The sequence below is a fragment of the Trematomus bernacchii genome, unplaced genomic scaffold, assembly GCF_902827165.1.
Source record: "Trematomus bernacchii unplaced genomic scaffold, fTreBer1.1, whole genome shotgun sequence".
NCBI lineage: Eukaryota > Metazoa > Chordata > Actinopteri > Perciformes > Nototheniidae > Trematomus > Trematomus bernacchii.
In genome coordinates, this window is record NW_022987739.1 from 28,913,225 (window position 1) to 28,931,491 (window position 18,267).

At 40.6% G+C, this 18,267-nt stretch overlaps 1 protein-coding gene across 5 annotated transcripts in view; it reads right to left on the minus strand.

The window, feature by feature from the left end:
* cacnb4a (calcium channel, voltage-dependent, beta 4a subunit) overlaps window positions 1-18,267 on the minus strand; it is a 47,286-nt gene that overhangs the window by 13,447 nt on the left and 15,572 nt on the right. For 3 of the 5 annotated variants that reach the window (XM_034147787.1, XM_034147786.1, XM_034147789.1), the window contains one exon: window positions 1,163-1,282. In XM_034147787.1, coding sequence (XP_034003678.1) covers window positions 1,163-1,282 — 120 coding nt within the window. Of the gene's footprint in view, window positions 1-1,162; window positions 1,283-5,690; window positions 5,733-14,481; window positions 14,808-18,267 lie in introns of those variants that run through there. The other 2 variants (XM_034147788.1, XM_034147790.1) reach the window with 2 other exon arrangements.

Sequence of the window (18,267 nt, forward strand, 5' to 3'; positions counted from 1 at the left end):
ATTAATATTATCATTATATTATTCACCTGTAATATGTCCCAAGCTGCTATGTATATTAGGATGTTGAAAGGGCAATAAAGTATGAAACCCTTAAATATGTGATCATGCGGTATGTAAAACAGCAACAAAAAACTTTTGAGGATTGGTCTTCACCCAAGCTCCATTGTATTTCTCAACAATACACTCTTTTTGTGTTTTTCTCATCACATTGCTTCATCAGAAACTAGAAGGGCACTCAGAGACTGCAATCAACCACCAAGTGCAGAATAATGCCCATCTGCTCCACATTTTAATAGCTTCTCCCGTGTCCAAAGCTATACTCTTCCCCCCCAACCTTCAGGAAAACCGTGCCAACAGTTTTTCATTAATCGAGCTGGCAAACAGACAAATACACCAACACACTGAAACAAAAGCAGAGAACAAGTCACTGTGAAGGTATTCGGTCCTTCCTACATCCAGGATATGGGTAAACCTCAACTAAAACAATTAAACCTACTATCCTGGATCCAAAATGGTGATATCAGGATAGTAGGAAATCTACATATCGCCCGTTTCAAACAAAAAACCCACCTTGAACCTTGGCCATTAAATACAAGAAAATAAAAACAATTGCACCTAAAGTCATTGGAAACTAATGCACCAGCATGTACAGTGGTTTGGCTTTTTTTAAGCGAATATATCTGAATATACTCTTCCAGTATGAGAGTAACATGATAACAAAGGTATCCCAACTGTAGCTGTGTACATGACAGGATGTATGATTACCTAGAAGAGCATCAGGACTGTTTGAGGCATATGATAACTATGTGATTAACATGATGATTCAGCCTCTATGGAGATAGACATATGACAAGCATGATCATTTCTGACGCGGAGCTAATCTGAAGTAAACATTGAATACTGCTTTCTATTCCTCCATCTTGTGACTGTGTAACTCCCTCTCTTGGATATCAGCATGTGAAGGACACTGTTCAGGAACTAGTTGATGCTCTGTATGTGATGACTACTTCCATTCTGGAGAGGATCATAAATACATGGATCCTGAGATTGAAGCTCAAGCCGGTGACGAGTGATATTTTTCTAACACTGAATTAGATGTATATTCCTTTTCAGTAGAGATTATGGGTTACAGTTTGTAGCTCCATTGTGCTGTGAAACTGACCTTTGCCCTCTCGAGCTGCACAGTGGCCTGCTGCTCCTTCTCCTGCCGCCCGCCCTCCTTCTCCTCCTCCAGGGAAACATCCGAGTCGGACGGTCGGCTCGTGTAGGAATCGGCTGAGCCCTGGAGAACAACAATAATAATACGTTTATTTATTATAGCACCTTTCACAGAAATAGAATTCACAAAGTGAGAACAAGTGAGAACAACAGTTAAAATTAAGACCACAGAAACATGAATACAATGAGGCAGAAATTTAAGGTCAACATAAAAATAACAGAGGAGGAGAATAACATGTTATCAGGAGGCATACAAAGCACCAGGGGGACAACTTTCTCTCTGTGATACGGATTAAATTGGACATCCGAGGGGCAAAACACAATAATAAACCACTGTAATGTGTAATTTGATATGTCCTATTCTGAACCAAACACATTTAAATGCAAAATAGATGCAGGACATAATAAGAGACTGTTTCTTAAAAACAACAGAAACTGAGCGATTGAATAGGAGGGAGTTTGGACAGTGTGAGTGTATGTTTGTGCGTATGCGTGTGCGTGTGCGTGTGCGTGTGCATGTGTCCTAGCATTACTATACTTGTGGGGACCTAAATCTGTTTACACAGTCACGTGTGGGGACTCGCCTCCCTTATGGGGACAAAATGGAGGTCCCCATAAGGGGAATCATTAATTTTATGGTGAAGACTTGGTTAGGTTAAGGGTTAGGGTTAGGCATGTGTTGGTTATGGTTAAGGTTAGGGTAAGTCTTCAGGAAATGTATGTAAGTCAATATAATGTCCCCTGAAGTGATGTATACATGGTGTGTGTGTGTGTGCGCGTGCGTGTGTGTGTGTGTGTGTGTGTGTGTGTGTGTGTGTGTGTGTGTGTGTGTGTGTGTGTGTGTGTGTGTGTGTGGGGTTCAAAGGCTGCCAGATTAAAGGTGATGAACCGGCTGAGGGAGGTGGTGTTTCTTTTTTATTTGAAGAGATAAAAATAGAGACACAACACTCAGGAAACCCTGCCTCATTTTCTCCATCACCATGGTACATTGACTAAAATATTCATTTGAATTACATAGAGGGGTGCTCCCGCCCATTTTGTCTTCAATCTCTCTATAAAAAAAAATGTAACAAAGGGAAAACACTGACCTCTATGGATGAAAGCAGTTACACAAATGATCTTAGGAAATTAGCTATTTCTAATATCAAATTTTCTATAGAAATTAAAGAGGAAATATTCTGCTCATTTTCAGGTTCATATCAGTATGTAGTGTCTCTACTTTAAAGAGTCCTCTCCTGCTGATGTTCAGGTGTATATCAGTATGTAGTGTCTCTACTTTAAAGAGTCCTCTCCTGCTGATGTTCAGGTGTATATTAGTATGTAGTGTCTCTACTTTAAAGAGTCCTCTCCTGCTGATGTTCAGGTGTATATCAGTATGTAGTGTCTCTACTTTAAAGAGTCCTCTCCTGCTGATGTTCAGGTGTATATCAGTATGTAGTGTCTCTACTTTAAAGAGTCCTCTCCTGCTGATGTTCAGGTGTATATCAGTATGTAGTGTCTCTACTTTAAAGAGTCCTCTCCTGCTGATGTTCAGGTGTATATTAGTATGTAGTGTCTCTACTTTAAAGAGTCCTCTCCTGCTGATGTTCAGGTGTATATCAGTATGTAGTGTCTCTACTTTAAAGAGTCCTCTCCTGCTGATGTTCAGGTGTATATCAGTATGTAGTGTCTCTACTTTAAAGAGTCCTCTCCTGCTGATGTTCAGGTGTATATCAGTATGTAGTGTCTCTACTTTAAAGAGTCCTCTCCTGCTGATGTTCAGGTGTATATCAGTATGTAGTGTCTCTACTTTAAAGAGTCCTCTCCTGCTGATGTTCAGGTGAATATCAGTATGTAGTGTCTCTACTTTAAAGAGTCCTCTCCTGCTGATGTTCAGGTGTATATCAGTATGTAGTGTCTCTACTTTAAAGAGTCCTCTCCTGCTGATGTTCAGGTGTATATCAGTATGTAGTGTCTCTACTTTAAAGAGTCCTCTCCTGCTGATGTTCAGGTGAATATCAGTATGTAGTGTCTCTACTTTAAAGAGTCCTCTCCTGCTGATGTTCAGGTGTATATCAGTATGTAGTGTCTCTACTTTAAAGAGTCCTCTCCTGCTGATGTTCAGGTGTATATCAGTATGTAGTGTCTCTACTTTAAAGAGTCCTCTCCTGCTGATGTTCAGGTGTATATCAGTATGTAGTGTTTCTACTTTAAAGAGTCCTCTCCTGCTGATGTTCAGGTGTATATCAGTATGTAGTGTCTCCTTTTCACCCTCTGTCTGAAACCAGAGCCCAGTCTGCTCTGATTGGTTAGCTGGCCGGCTCTGCTGTGATTGGTCAACCGCTTAGAGATGTCCCGCCCCTTAGCCTATCACGTACAAAGTGTTGGAGCGCTAGCCAATTGGAGCGTGAGTTTTACATAGTGATGTCAATTAATTGGTTTTTCTTTAACACTCTCTCAGAATGACCACTTGCATCAAGCACAAACAAACATTAGTTATAACATGAACAAGGGCTAAAAACATACATTATCATGTTTTTATATAATTGATGCACTCAAATTAGTTCACATCACAGCATACATTTTCTCTCTTTCTTTCTGCTCCCACTTAGCTGTTATTCAACCATTCTGCATCATCTAATGAAGCTATGTAACGCAGAATCTGTACTTCACGCTATATTACAGCTGAGTAATCTCTATATTAGCATAAACACTGGATCCCTGGCCCAAAGGAGAGAAACAACATGTCCCGTGCTCTGAGAGGTCTACGAGCTAATTACTGATCATCACTGCTTTGTGTTGCAGGCAGAGGTGGGAAGTAGTGGAGTACAAATACTTCGTTAATGTACTTCATTTTTCTGGTATCAGTACTTTACTCCACGACTTATTTTTCTGACGACTTTTTACCTTGATTTCTTACATGTTGAACACAAATACCTGTACTTTCTACTTCTTACATGTTGAACACAAATACCTGTACTTTCTACTTCTTACATGTTGAACACAAATACCTGTACTTTCTACTTCTTACATTTTGAACACAAATACCTGTACTTTCTACTTCTTACATTTTCCAAACAGGCTGGTTCCTTTAGTTTGAATGTGTGTTTGGTGGCCTGATCATTATTATTTAGAGTCATTGCGTGCCTATTGATTTGAACACGATCCGTGTATCCATCATTTCCTGGTCTTCTCTAAAGAAGAGGGACCAATGAAAACGTTGTCATGTTGCCGTTGTTCAGCATGGAAACATTCATTAGCTAACAATGACATTATTGTTCTATTAATATAAAGGGAGGTCAGGTACTCTTTAAAACAGCTGCTAGTTATGGGTACTTTTTACTTAAGTACATTTCAAAGCCCTCTTTCCTTTTACTTGAGTAAAGAAGTTTAGTCAGTACTTCTACTTTTACCAGAGTATTTTTAAACACGAGTATCTGTACTTCTACTCGAGTAAAGGATGTGTGTACTTTTGCCATCTCTGCAGGTGCAGGAGTCACACTGTTTACACAGCAGCTCTGCAGGTCAGGGGTCACCTGTTCCTCCTGTCAGCATCACATGAGAGATGAGAGGCAGAACAAGTGCTGCTACTCCAGTTACATCAATATCCTTTATGATGCATTGGCCCCACAGAGTGTGTTGTTTTAATAAAGCTCTATTTCTATAGCACTAGTTTAGGATGCAGCTGAAAGTGCGTTAACCATATGGCACACAACACAAACAGAAAACATGAATTCAATACAGGTCAACAGTAATGCCTTTAAACACACATGCAGCATGTACATAATATATATACAGTATATGATAGCATGGGGAACAAGGAGGTAGAATAATCAAGAGAATAATATAATAATAATAATAATAATAATAATAATAATAATAATAATAATAATAATAATAATAACCCAAAGTTGAAAGATCTGTTAAAGACACTTCATGGTAAATGTGGTCCTATTTTTTAGATGAATCAGTTGAATGCAAAATCTGGAAAATAAACATAAATAAAAATGATATAAAAACAGATTATTGCGCAATAAAACGATGTCAAGGACACAAGAAATTCTGCAAAATAATTGAAATATATGTGCAATTTTTAAGTCACCAAGATCTGTATGCGTTAAAGGTAGGGTAGGTAAGAATGGAGAAACCAGCTCGAATTTGAAAGTACGCAGCCGAAAAAAATCAGCCCCTTCCTTCAGACTTCCTTACAGAGCCCCTCCTCCAACACACACAAACGCGCACATGACCAATGAGGGCACGAGATAAGTTTGTGCACAGATGGAAGGCTGACAGGCAGGTAGGCCATCCAGTTATTTTAGCCCGGCCGGCTCAGATGATTGGTCGTGCTTTTTACAGTACTACGGCTTCCACAGATGAAATATTTGTATGGATTTTTTGTCAAAGCACTTAAGATATTCATTGCTATCGGGATGTTAAGAGCATTCCATGGAATATAACAAAAAGTGTATCTTGAGCCGGTTTCTCAAACTTACCTACCCCACCTTTAAAATAGGAATACTTCTTGCACCCCCGGTTGTATAATGGACCTATTTTGGCAGAAAAGAGAATAACGAAGTACCATAAATCATGTACACTAGTATGTTGTACTCAAACAGTTTCTGAGCTGTGTAAGACAGGGCAGCTCATATATTATAGAAAGGGAAATTGCACAATTATAAAAATAAGGTTTCTGTTTTACTATGATGATGGCCGAGGCAGATGATTGGTCGTGCTTTGAACAGCGCCACAGCTTCCACAGATGACATGTTTTTTTAATGTATTTATTGTCAAAGCATTTAATATATTCATTGCTATCGGGATGTTAAGAGCATTCCATGGAATATAACAAGTGTTTCTGAAGTGAATTACCTACCCACCTTTAATGTCATACTCAATTGGTCTATTATTATTTTTATTTATTTTTTCAATGCAACACCTGGAAGAAAAGTGATTACAAAAATCCTACTTCCATCGATTAAGCATTTGTATTTCTTATGAAAGGTATTTAATAGTAATGTAGTTCTTATTTTAGATGAATGAGTTAAATGCCATTTAAGGAACCTTGCGTTATTGTGGTTTCCAGTCAATCCTCATCAAACCTACACTTATTATTTGCTTCTAACTACGGCAAAACTCAGTGCCCAGTATTTCATTACATGTAAAACCTTACTGAGACACAGACGCATGCTGCATGATGTAATGCTCTATACAGCAGAGTGCAATGGCCACGACACACACGGTGACATAATACACACACCAGTTCATGAATTTTAATGGCGCCTTCACTTTCATGTCCTACAGTACTATCAAAGAAGCTCATCCCTCACTGGGCGACACACAACAACAGCAGCAGAGTGCAACCCCCGTTAGAAGACTAAAAACAAATGAACAAATAAAACACGCATAGCAAAAGATTCTATGTAGAAATAGTTAAATATTCTTTTTCTGTTCAACCTCAACAGTAGAGAACACGGCATTACAAGATCAGACACAGTTTTTAAATGATAGTAATTTCTTATAACGTTTGTTGGGGGTTTTCCCTTTCCTGTAGTGTGTTATATAGGTTTGTGTGCATGTAAATGGTCTGCAAAGCTAAAATTCCAAAGCCTGAGACCTGGAACTCTCTCAGGCACCGTATATTTTAAATTATTGTATTCTAATTATTGATGCATTAATGTGTTCATCACTGTAATAATATTTGGGAGGGATGAAACCCTCTTTAACGGTCCCACATGCAGAGCACACAGCACACACAGTGAAATGTGTTCTCTGCTTTTAACCCATCCTAGTACCAGGAGTCTAGTACCAGGAGTCTAGTACTAGGAGCAGTGGGCAGCTATTTCACAGCGCCCGGGGAGCAATGGGAGTGAGGGGGGAAGGGGGTTGTCCGGTAGGGCAGGGCAGGAGGTGAACTGGGACCTCTCCAAGTAGCAGTCCACACTCCATATTTTTTAGGTCTGGTCGGGGACTTGAACCGGCGACCCTACGGCTCACAGTCCAATCCCCTACTGACTGAGCCACTGCCGGACTAAAGCCTGATGATGCACTTGGCAAACGTGTGGTATATTTTAAGTACTTTATATACTACTTCTTGGTAGCTCATCATAATGTACTATTTGATTCATAATTTGTATTTATCATCGCATAGTAGCAAGTAGGTAGTAGCTAAACCTGTAAAATAAATGTAGTAAAACGTGCAACATTTGCTTACAAAATGTAGTGACGTAAAAGTATGAAGTAGCATAGTGTGAAAATATTAAAGTGAAGTACAGGTACCCCACTGCATACATCGGCTATACATCATATACAGGTGAGTGTAATAGTATGGACTATAATAGACCTGTCATTATAATAATAATACACATTTCACCAAGAACAAACTGTCTCTTTTGGCATGTTAACAGCTGACTGCAACAGAGAATGAAATCATGCTTAACATCTGTTCTGCTGTGAGAGTGTGTGAGTGTGTGAGGGCGGTTATTAGATGAGATGTTTGGGAAGGAGCCTTCGCAGGAGAAAAAAAATGATGAACAAAGCAGAATTTAAACCAATACATCATTCCTTAGTCCAGATGTCAAGCAGCCCTTTGCAAGCATGTTTCCTGCTCCCAGGAGTGTGTGTGTGTGTGTGTGTGTGTGTGTGTGTGTGTGTGTGTGTGTGTGTGTGTGAGTGTTGGCTGCCCTATAGAGCAAGTGGTACTGCTCTGCATGAATGAGGTGTGAATGTGTGAATGACTCTAGTTTGTAAAGCGTCTGAGGGGTCGTAAAGACCTGATAAAGCGCTATATAAGTACAGTCCATTAATGTTTCTTCGTGATTTTAATTTTTTTTTTAGACAGAGGCAGACAGAGCAGAGTTTGAATGTCATATTGCTGTTTCAGCTCATTGTCAGCGTGTTTACACAGATACGTGTCTCTGGTAAACACAGTAACATGATATCTGATGTACTGCAGTGTTTAGAGAGGATTCAGCAGCACCTGCTCCACTGTCAACACGACACAATGTGAGGGGTGAGGAGCGGACATTGGAAAATACATCGGGCTGTTTTGTAGACCTTGTAATAGACTAGAAAGGAGAGATTATATCATGAAAAGTGGAAAATATTACTGAGAAATGTAAAAACTCAGAACTTGAAGTTTGACTCATAGCGACACAAAGTTAACCAGAAGGAAAAGCAAATCAGGTAAATATATTTTTTGTGAGATCTGTAAAACAATGTCTGTAAATGGACTTTTTACCAATCATTTATTTAACGGGGCCCGATTCTCCTCATATTTAGCTTCATATTAGTATTCTGTGTCTCTACTGGGACATGTCTCCATGCTTTAATGTTCTGCAGCACCTCTTTTCACCCTCTGTCTGAAACCAGAGCCCAGTCTGCTCTGAAAACTGGAACACAGGCTCAATTTTAGCCTTTGCAAACCATTTACATGCACACAAACCCATAGAACACACTACAGGAAAGGGAAAACCCCAAAAAGCACAATAGGGCCTCTTTAGGAGTCAATCTGCATGAGTACTTTTACTTTTGGTTTTTAAATGCAGATCTTTTACTTGTAACTGAGTATTTTATATACTGTAGTATTGCTATTTTCACTTAAAGTGGACCTATCATGCTATATTTGAATAATATATTGTAGGGCCATACCTATATAAGGTATATTTATACGTTTTATTTTTCAAAATACCAAACAGAATGCCTCATTTCGCTCTATTTTGCTCTCCTCCACCCTGTCTTTGCATGCGCTGCAGCTGACCACGCCCCCCTGCAAAGGAGGGGGCCGAGTTACGAGCGTCGTGTTACCATGCTGTTACCATGCTGTTACCATGCTGTTACCATGCCACGGCAACCTCTCATTCCCCTGATAGGTCAGCTCCTCCGTCCTGACGTCAGAGGAATGTTCAAATCTGGATCAGTTTTTATCAGATCTGTTGCAGCCCCGTTTTTAGAGATTTGGGTATGGAGGAAAATAGAGAGGGTTGTGTTTTCTGACACTTGGTGAGTTCCCTGGAACACCGGGGACACATATTCATGTATAAAAGACGTACAAAAGTGCATTTTGCATGATAGGTCCCCTTTAAGTTAATTATCTGAGTACTTCTTCCACCTCTGCTTTGTATGTACATTTTTTTTTTTTTTTTTTTTGTTGCCTGTCCTTGTCTGTCTACCCTTCCCCAAATGTAAAGCGTCTTTGGGTTTAGAAAAGCGCTATATATAAATAGAATTTATTATTATGTACCTTTGCTGCTGTGACGCCGTGAATTTTCCCGCTGTGGGACAAACAAAGTCTCTCTGATTGTGATGTGGAAGCATTTCTGAAGGTCTACTTCTACTAAAATGTAATCGAATGAGAATAGATGTCCAAAAGAGTGACGGAGGGTTTGTCTCTCAGTCAGTCAGTAGTCAAGCTTTAAAGAGAGGATTAATGCTTTGTCCAGGGCTCTCAGGCGCCTCTAATGATCCATTCAGAGCCAGGGGAGACTTGACACAAATAAGTGTTATTTACTGCCTCATTATTAATTAAATCTATAACCGGAAGACTGGAGGGCAAGGAAAATAAAAGCCCCACACTTCAAATAATGAATCTAATGGCGCATTTCCACTGCAGGGCCTCGCACGGCTTAGTACGGTATAGTTAGGCCTTGGTAGGCCAGGCTCACTTTATGCTGCGTTTCCATTACAGTTTAGTAGCTGGGGCAGTAACTATAGTAACGCAGTGTAGGCGGAGCCGTGACGTCATCTTCAATGAGAACCACAAAACCAACATCAGCCGTTAGCTGTTAGCACTCAGAGCTCACAGCTCCTCATATCTGTTCAGAAACTAGTCAAAAGTTAAACAAGTACAAACCACAGACTGCCTGTGTCATGGCGAATACAGTCGCTGCTTTATTTATGTCTGTATAGGCCGTTGTTGTGAGTGTGGACGGTCGGAGCATATACTGCGTTAGCTTAGCCAATCTCCATTTAGAAAACACGCATTTTAAAAGGTTCTTCGCCTGCCGTCTGTCTGCAGACTCAAAGCATTAATTCATGGTTTTTACTAACCGGTATCAGTATGTTGTTACTTCGGCATCATTTTGAAACGTGTATTACAATTAAATCACGGTCAAATATGTTCATTTTGTTGTAGTTGTTGGGTCACCAACGACCTGCTGATGACGGCTGATGCTGGCTCTCCCTCTCTCCTCATCCTCCTCGAACTCACTGCAGCTTTCGACACCATCGATCACGGCATCCTCCTCCACCGTCTCCACTCCACCATCGGACTCTCTGACTCTCCCCTTGACTGGTTCAGATCTTACCGGGTACCCATGATGTCACCTGTGGTGTCCCTCAAGGATCAGTTCTCGGCCCCACCCTATTCACACTCTACATGCTCCCCCTTGGCTCTATCATCAGCCGACATGGAGTATCATTCCACTGTTACGCTGATGACACCCAACTGTACCTCAGGATCAACCCTACCTCCTCTGCAGCCCTGCCTTCACCCACACTTACTGCCTGCCTGGAGGAGATACAGGCGTGGATGAAGCAAAACTTCCTGAAACTGATCAGCTCCAAGACCGAAGCCATTATAGTTGGCACCCCACACCAGGTTCGGTCATCCACCATCACCACCATCACCTTCTCCGGCCAGGACATTACCCTCTCCTCAACAGTCACCAACCTGGGTGTGAAAATGGATGCCCATCTGACCTTTGAGGCCCACATTAAACAGCTGTGCAAGAACTCCTTCTATCACCTCAGGAATATCGCCAAACTCCGCCCCACACTCACTCTGTCTGACGCCGAAAAGCTAGTCCATGCCTTTGTCTCCTCCAGGCTGGACTATTGCAATGCACTCCTCATTGGGATCCCTAACAAAAGCATCCAGAAGCTGCAGTACATTCAGAACAGCGCTGCTAGGATCCTGATGAGGGTGCGCAAATACGATCACATCACCCCCATCCTTAAAACACTACACTGGCTCCCCGTGGAACTGAGGATTGAATACAAGGTCTCCGTCCTCCCCCACCAGTGTATCCATGGAACTGCCCCCCCCCCCCCCCCCCCTACCTCAAGGAACTCCTCACCCCTCATACTTCCTTGCGGACCTCTCGCTCCAGCAATACCAACCTCCTCAACCCCCCCAGGACCAAGCTCCGTACTATGGGAGACCGGGCTTTCTGCTCGGCTGCTCCCAGTCTGTGGAATGCTCTCCCCGAGCACATGAGAGCACCACAGACCGTGGATGCTTTTAAAAAAGGCCTCAAAACCCATCTGTTCAATAGAGCCTTTTCCTAGGCCTTTTATCTTATTTATTACTACCCTTTTATTTTTTTTATTGTTTGTTTTTTACTGCTTTTTATTAATTATACCGTGTTGTGTACTGTTTTTATTTTGTTCCATGCTAAATGCTTGTAGCAACTCAGATATGAAGTGCGTTATAAATTAAACCCATTATTATTATTGTTATTATTATTATAGTGGCCAGCGATTCTCTCTCTAGTTTAGCATATCCAGCCCGGTTGTTGGCCCGGAAAGAACCTGGATTTTGGAGAGCCAGAAAAACTGAAACAGTACCCGTTAGCCGGAACTACCCCTAGTAGTGCCGGGTTTGGCACGGCACGCTTAAACCATGCTACGCGCTGCAGTGGAAATGCGCCAAAAGGGGACCAAAAAAAAGGCCATCACTATTTTTTCCTAACTTTTTTTTAATAGTAATCGCAATGCCAACAAGTATGATAAAAACATATTTAAAATGCTGCTATATTAAACCCAGGAAGTTTCGTTTTTAAGTTTGGTTGAAGAGAGAACCATTAGAGACTGCAATGTGTTTAGTAAGCAGAATGTCTGCCAGCAAACACGTTTTTAAAACCAATTCTATAAAAACATGTCTAATGTGTTGCCATATTCTTCTAGGTAGAAGAATCATGGATTGTCATTACCATCCGGGGGAAAAAATGCATTTTCAAACAAAATGTACATAACGGGTGAAATACAGGTAAATGTTTACAGTTGAGGGATCACGACAAAAGTCACGAGGCAGGTGTGAAGCATTCCGGCAACATTAACTATGCAGCGTGGCATAGACACAAGCAACAAACTCCTCCAACCTCCGCCTCCCTGACACACACACACACACACACACACACACACACCCACCACACACACAACACACAAACAATTCACACCAACGACACACACCACACACACACACACCAACACACACACCACACACACACACTAAACACACACCCAACACACACACACACTCACACAGCAACAACAGCACTACACACACACAAAGCCACACACACACACACTACACCACACACAACACACAACACACGACCACACTACACACACACACTCACACACACACACACACACACCACACACACACACCAACACACACATACACACACACACACGCACACCACACACACCACACACACACACACCACACACACACACACACACACACACACACACACACAGAGTTGATTGTGAGGCTATTATCTAAGAGTGTCAAGTGGCCAGTCTTGAGTCCATCGTGCCACACTCCAGCTTATCTGTGCAGACACCGCTCTGCTCTCCCATCTCCATCCTCTTCCTCATCTTCCTCCACAACTATCAGCTCATAGGCTAAAAGCATTCCTCTTTATGTCCACCATCAACAAGTTAACACAAATGTCCTTAAATAAGGTACCAGAGCACATGATTCACTTAAGTTTGATGCACATAATATCGTCTTCTGACTCACACAACTCTCCTTACAATTACTAAACAGATTACATGTAATTGGACAATGGATTATGTAATCAGGATACAACGAGGAAGGTAACTGTATTCCCTTTAAGTTGCATCAAAGAAGTAATCAGATTACTGTTACACTACTACAAAAAATGGGATTGCTAGCAGGAAAACAATGCTACAATACATTTTAAAATAACAGCGGTGTATGGTTTTCATTTCGACTAAACCAACCCTGTTCAAAACACATGTATAGGAAATCTGCTGACACCAGAGAGCCTGCAGGTCGCTGTTTTAGAGTTCCCTGAACAAAGCCTCACTTCCTCAAGCAGCAGACAAAGATGTCTCCTGTAGTGCTGCCAATACCGCTCTAAATATGGTACAGCATGTAGCACAGGCTTGTGTGTGAACATGTATAGAACAACAAATACACACATACTGAAAAATATCTAAGTGTGATAATTTTAGCTGATATTGCAATTGGAATATTTTCTCTTTATCTGTGTTATTGTGTTGCACTGTTGGAGGAGCCTGTGACCTAAGATATTCATCGTCCTAACTACACTGTAGCTATACACACATGACTATAAAAGCCTTAAATCCTTGAATATGATCTTTGAAATTGGAGAGAATCTTTATTCCCAGTTTTATAAAAAAAAATACACATTTCTGGGGAAAACCTTACACCTCCTGCAGCAGGTCTTATTGCGTTAACGATATTATAAAATGTTCAACCCTAATGCTCACCACACCTAGCCTAAATCTTCCAGACATTTCTTCTTCTGCTACAGACCCTACACTCTCTTGCTCACACTGTGGATAAGCCATGAAACCCCTCCACCTTTAATCAGGCAGGATGTCAGCTGGAGTTACAGAAAGGTCTGACAGACTCCGGCTCAGTGGGATTCCCCCTCCCCTCCTCCCCTCCGCAGACCCTACATTTATTGCCTTTGTAAGCATTTCCCTCCTCCCCGACACATTTGTATCCCATGAATGCCCATCAATAATAATGTTGGCCTCTCTGTAACCAATTGATTGACAGAAAAACGAGGCATTTCTCCATCAGTGCATGCATTTCTCTCTCAATCAGCCTCGTATGGATGGTGTAGGATAATCATAGGTATAGCTGTTTTTTTTAGTAAACCCTCTTATGACTGGGTGTGAAGAACTCAAATACCCACAATGCTCATAAACACTATAGCCATTCCTCCATATGCAGAGACAATTCTGTTTGAGGAGAACGAGGAAAACTATCATCTGGCTTGCGAGAAAACGGCACACTTGGTTGATTGTGGAAACACACACACACACACTCTCATACATACACACTCATACATACACACACTCATACATACACACTCTCATGCACACACCCTTCCCCCCAATAGTCTCTTTAACTCCCTGGTGAAGAAGAGTGCAGCCCACTCAAGTCTCAGCGTAATCTGTGGGTGTTTATGGAGGCATCATGCAGCCACACAACAGGACAGAAAAGCATGTATTTTTTATTTTTTTTAAAACAAGTGTCAGACGCCCCTCTGATCCACTCACCGCCTCAGAGTCTTCAAATCCATGCTGGTACAAGTTATCATACATGGAGGAGGGAGAATCCAAGAAGCAGTGGGTACAAAAAAGATCAACCTGTTCCACAGAGGATGGATGAGGAAGAGGAGGAGAGGGGAGTCACCAGCAGCCTCTTCTTCCTCCACATGAAGGAGGAACCACCACAGCAGCAACAAGCAGAAAAGGAAAAAGAGAAAAGGTGGAGCTCCTGTGTTTCCCCGATGCTTCCTGAATTGATGTTATTGCCCCCGAGCAGAGCGACTGTTGGTTCCCATTATTGTACGGCAGAGCAGAGCTGGCATTTCATCGTTTCCCGAGCTCACAGATCAGCCAATCCCTTCCTCCAGCATATTGGCTGATGACAGAGGAGCAAACGCAGCCTGCTGATTGGCCGACGCTGGCTGTGAATAAGGAAGGGGGCACAGAGGGAGGTGGAGGTGTGAGTGTGTGTGTGTGTGTGTGTGTGTGTGTGTGTGTGTGTGTGTGTGTGTGTGTGTGTGTGTGTGTGTGTGTGTGTGTGTGTGTGTGTGTGTGTGTGTGTGTGTGCGTGTGTGTGTGTGGGGGGGGGGGGGGGGGGGGGTCTGCAGCCTGAGAGCAGCAGTAAGCAGCAAAAACTGTGTGTATTGCTGCAAAAATGTTATCTCAATGTTGTTTTTTGTGGTTAAGGTCTATTTGTTTGTTTGTTTGTTTGTTTGTTTGTTTGTTTTTTGTGGTATTGTTGACCCTAGTAGAATGGTCTCTTTTACTCCCTTTATTGTACATGTGAGGGTCTATGTATGTATGCTTTCTGTGTTCGACAATGTCACAAATAAATCATATTTAAAAAAAAATGTTATCAAAATTGCAATATGGACGATTTTAAATTCTTTTTTAATTATCATTTTACAAGCGACATGCCTTTTTAAATTGGTCTATTCATCTTCATAATTAGTTTGTATTGTTTTATTTATGTATTTATTTATTTAATACGTTTCCTAGGTTTTATTTATATTTATTCTATTTATTTTATTTGCGAAAACCCCTTTTAAATTGGTCTTTTTATTTTTTATATTCTTAATATTTATTTATTTAATGTATTATTATTATTATTATTGTTTTTTTAGGGTGTTTCTGTTCTGTTGTACATCCTTTTTAATAACTTTTTTAATGTGTTTTTGTTGTAAAGCACTTTCACTTGTGTAAAAATGATCAATCCACATCGTGAATCATATCGCCATCGCTATTATTCTTTCCAAATGAACAACGATGTGCAAAGACTGTTATATGATGAACACATCCAATCCAACAAAGGACCTGAGGCTCTGCTAAGTGTTCATGTCTGTACATCAAAAATAGATATAGAAATGTATCTTACAACTGTAACTGATCGTATAGGAAATCAATAAAATAAAAACAATTAAATCTGAGGTTTGACACCTCGTGAGAAAAGTCCCTGATGAAAGCGTTCACAGGATAAATGATAAATGGTGATGGCTGTGTTTTGAGAAATATCTGCTAATTTTAATTTTACGAATCCTGGCCAAGACTCTTAATGATTTGTTCCCTGACATTACAAAATATGAACTTAATATCATGCAAAATGCACGTTTTGATGTCTTTTATACATAAAGATGTGTCCCCGGTGTGTCAGGGAACTCACGCAGCGTCAGAAAATAAAACCCTCTCTCTTTTCCTCCGTACCCAAATCTCTAAAAACGGGGCTACAACGGAGCTGATCCAGATTTGCGTCCGATATGACGTAATATCTGAAATGTGGACCCACGGCCCTATCAGAAAGTTGCTATCAGAAACAATGCCCGACTGTTTTGGACGTAATATGGTCTGTGTTTACATTAGCATCGCTAACACTCAGAGCTAACCTGTACTGGAGAGCGTGTGTGTGAAGAAGCAGGAAATAAAAAGGAACTCACCTTGTGGTATAACCGGCAAGAGAGAAAGCCTTTGAGCTCCATACTGTTTCAGAAATAATCCTTGATAATCCATGATATGGCGTTTCATCACGGCAGTATTTAGTTTAGACAGTAGCTGCCGGGTCCCGCATGAGCTCAGACCCCTCCTTCTTTATTTGTTATCAATTATTTTTTATTTTAAAGCTTTATACCCAAAATCAGCACTTTTGAAACAGGAAGTGAAATAGAGGGATATGAGGCATGGCTAGAATGGGTGATCTGTTTGGTATTTGGAGCAAAACACTTCATCGACATGTTTTTTATATATTTTTTATATATCTGAGACCTATGCTATTGCCTAAAAATAGCATGATAGGTGACCTTTAAAATAAACTAATATACGGCTGAAAGCTTCAGTAATTGAGTGGCCCCTTTGAGTTAAGAACTTTAATCATAGTATGTGTTGCCAAGGTCAATAATGAACTTCCATATTTACATTTTAAATACATTAAAGAGATTTAAAAAACTCTACGATGTGAAGGGAATAAAAAAGGCAGAGCTATGAAGAAAACACAACTAAAAATATATATCTTATATCAACCAAAATGTTATAAAAGCTGTCTAGATGCATTATTTTCCTGCATGCTTATAATCTATTTTTAAAACTCGAGCTATGCAACTCCTGTTTGGGGAAAACAGGTGAGATATGTCCATTGTTCCCGTTAAATTAACAAGTAATCCAATAAATACATACATTATTTAATGAATTGTACATTTGTACACACATTGTACTATTTTTCCTTATCCAATCCAGACGAAAACTGCAGAATATCATCATATTTAGAGCCTCTTTGAAAAGTAGAGCAACAGCGCCCTCTGCTGACAGACTGTGTTACTGCAGAGGCACCTGCTCAGATCACGTGATGCATCATCAACCATAAAGCACTTTAGAAAGATTTATAAGGTCAAGTATCAAAATACTTGATCATTTCTGATCACTCACTGGTATTCCTGTTAGCAAGGATCATAATGTATTATAATTCAAACGGATTTAATACTTAATAATCTTTCTATAATGCAATATCCGATGGAACCTCCAGAAAAAACAGAAAATATATATGTTAATAATTTAGTTTTTGGGAGAAGGATGTGTAATTAAGTCGATTATTTGTTTATATATCATTTATAAGTCATTAATATATATTTTTTTAACTGCTTAAAGGTGGGTTAGGTAATTCACTTCAGAAACCCTTTTTGTTATATTCCATGGAATGCTCTTAACATCCCGATAGCAATGAATATATTAAGTGTTTTGACAATAAATACATACAAAAATGTCATCTGTGGAAGCCGTGGCGCTGTAAAAAGCACGACCAATCATCTGAGCCGGCCCGGCTAAAATAACTGGATGGCCTACCTGCCTGTCACCCTTCCATCTGTGCACAAACGTATTGGTCATGTGCACGTTCGTGTGTGTTGGAGGAGGGGCTCTGTAAAGAAGTCTGAAGGAAGTGGCAGATTTTTTCCGGTTGTGTATTTTCAAATTCTACATTACATTACATGTTACTTGTTAGACGCTTTTATCCAAAGCGACTTACATACTCAATACTGTGGGCAATCACAACAGGAGCAATTTGGGGTGAAGTGTCTCAGGGACACAACGACATGCTGACTGCAGTGGAGTTTGAACCTGTGCTCCCCTGATCCCAACACCAACGCATTACTCCACTGCGCCACAGCCTCCCTGTTATTATGCACTTTCATTACTATGAGTTCTGAAACTATAACTATACAGTGCAATGAGTTGGTAATAAGGAGTTATAAGTATGTTTATCATGCATTAACCACAGAGTTGGCATATAAAGTACCAGCTGACCACGAGGCT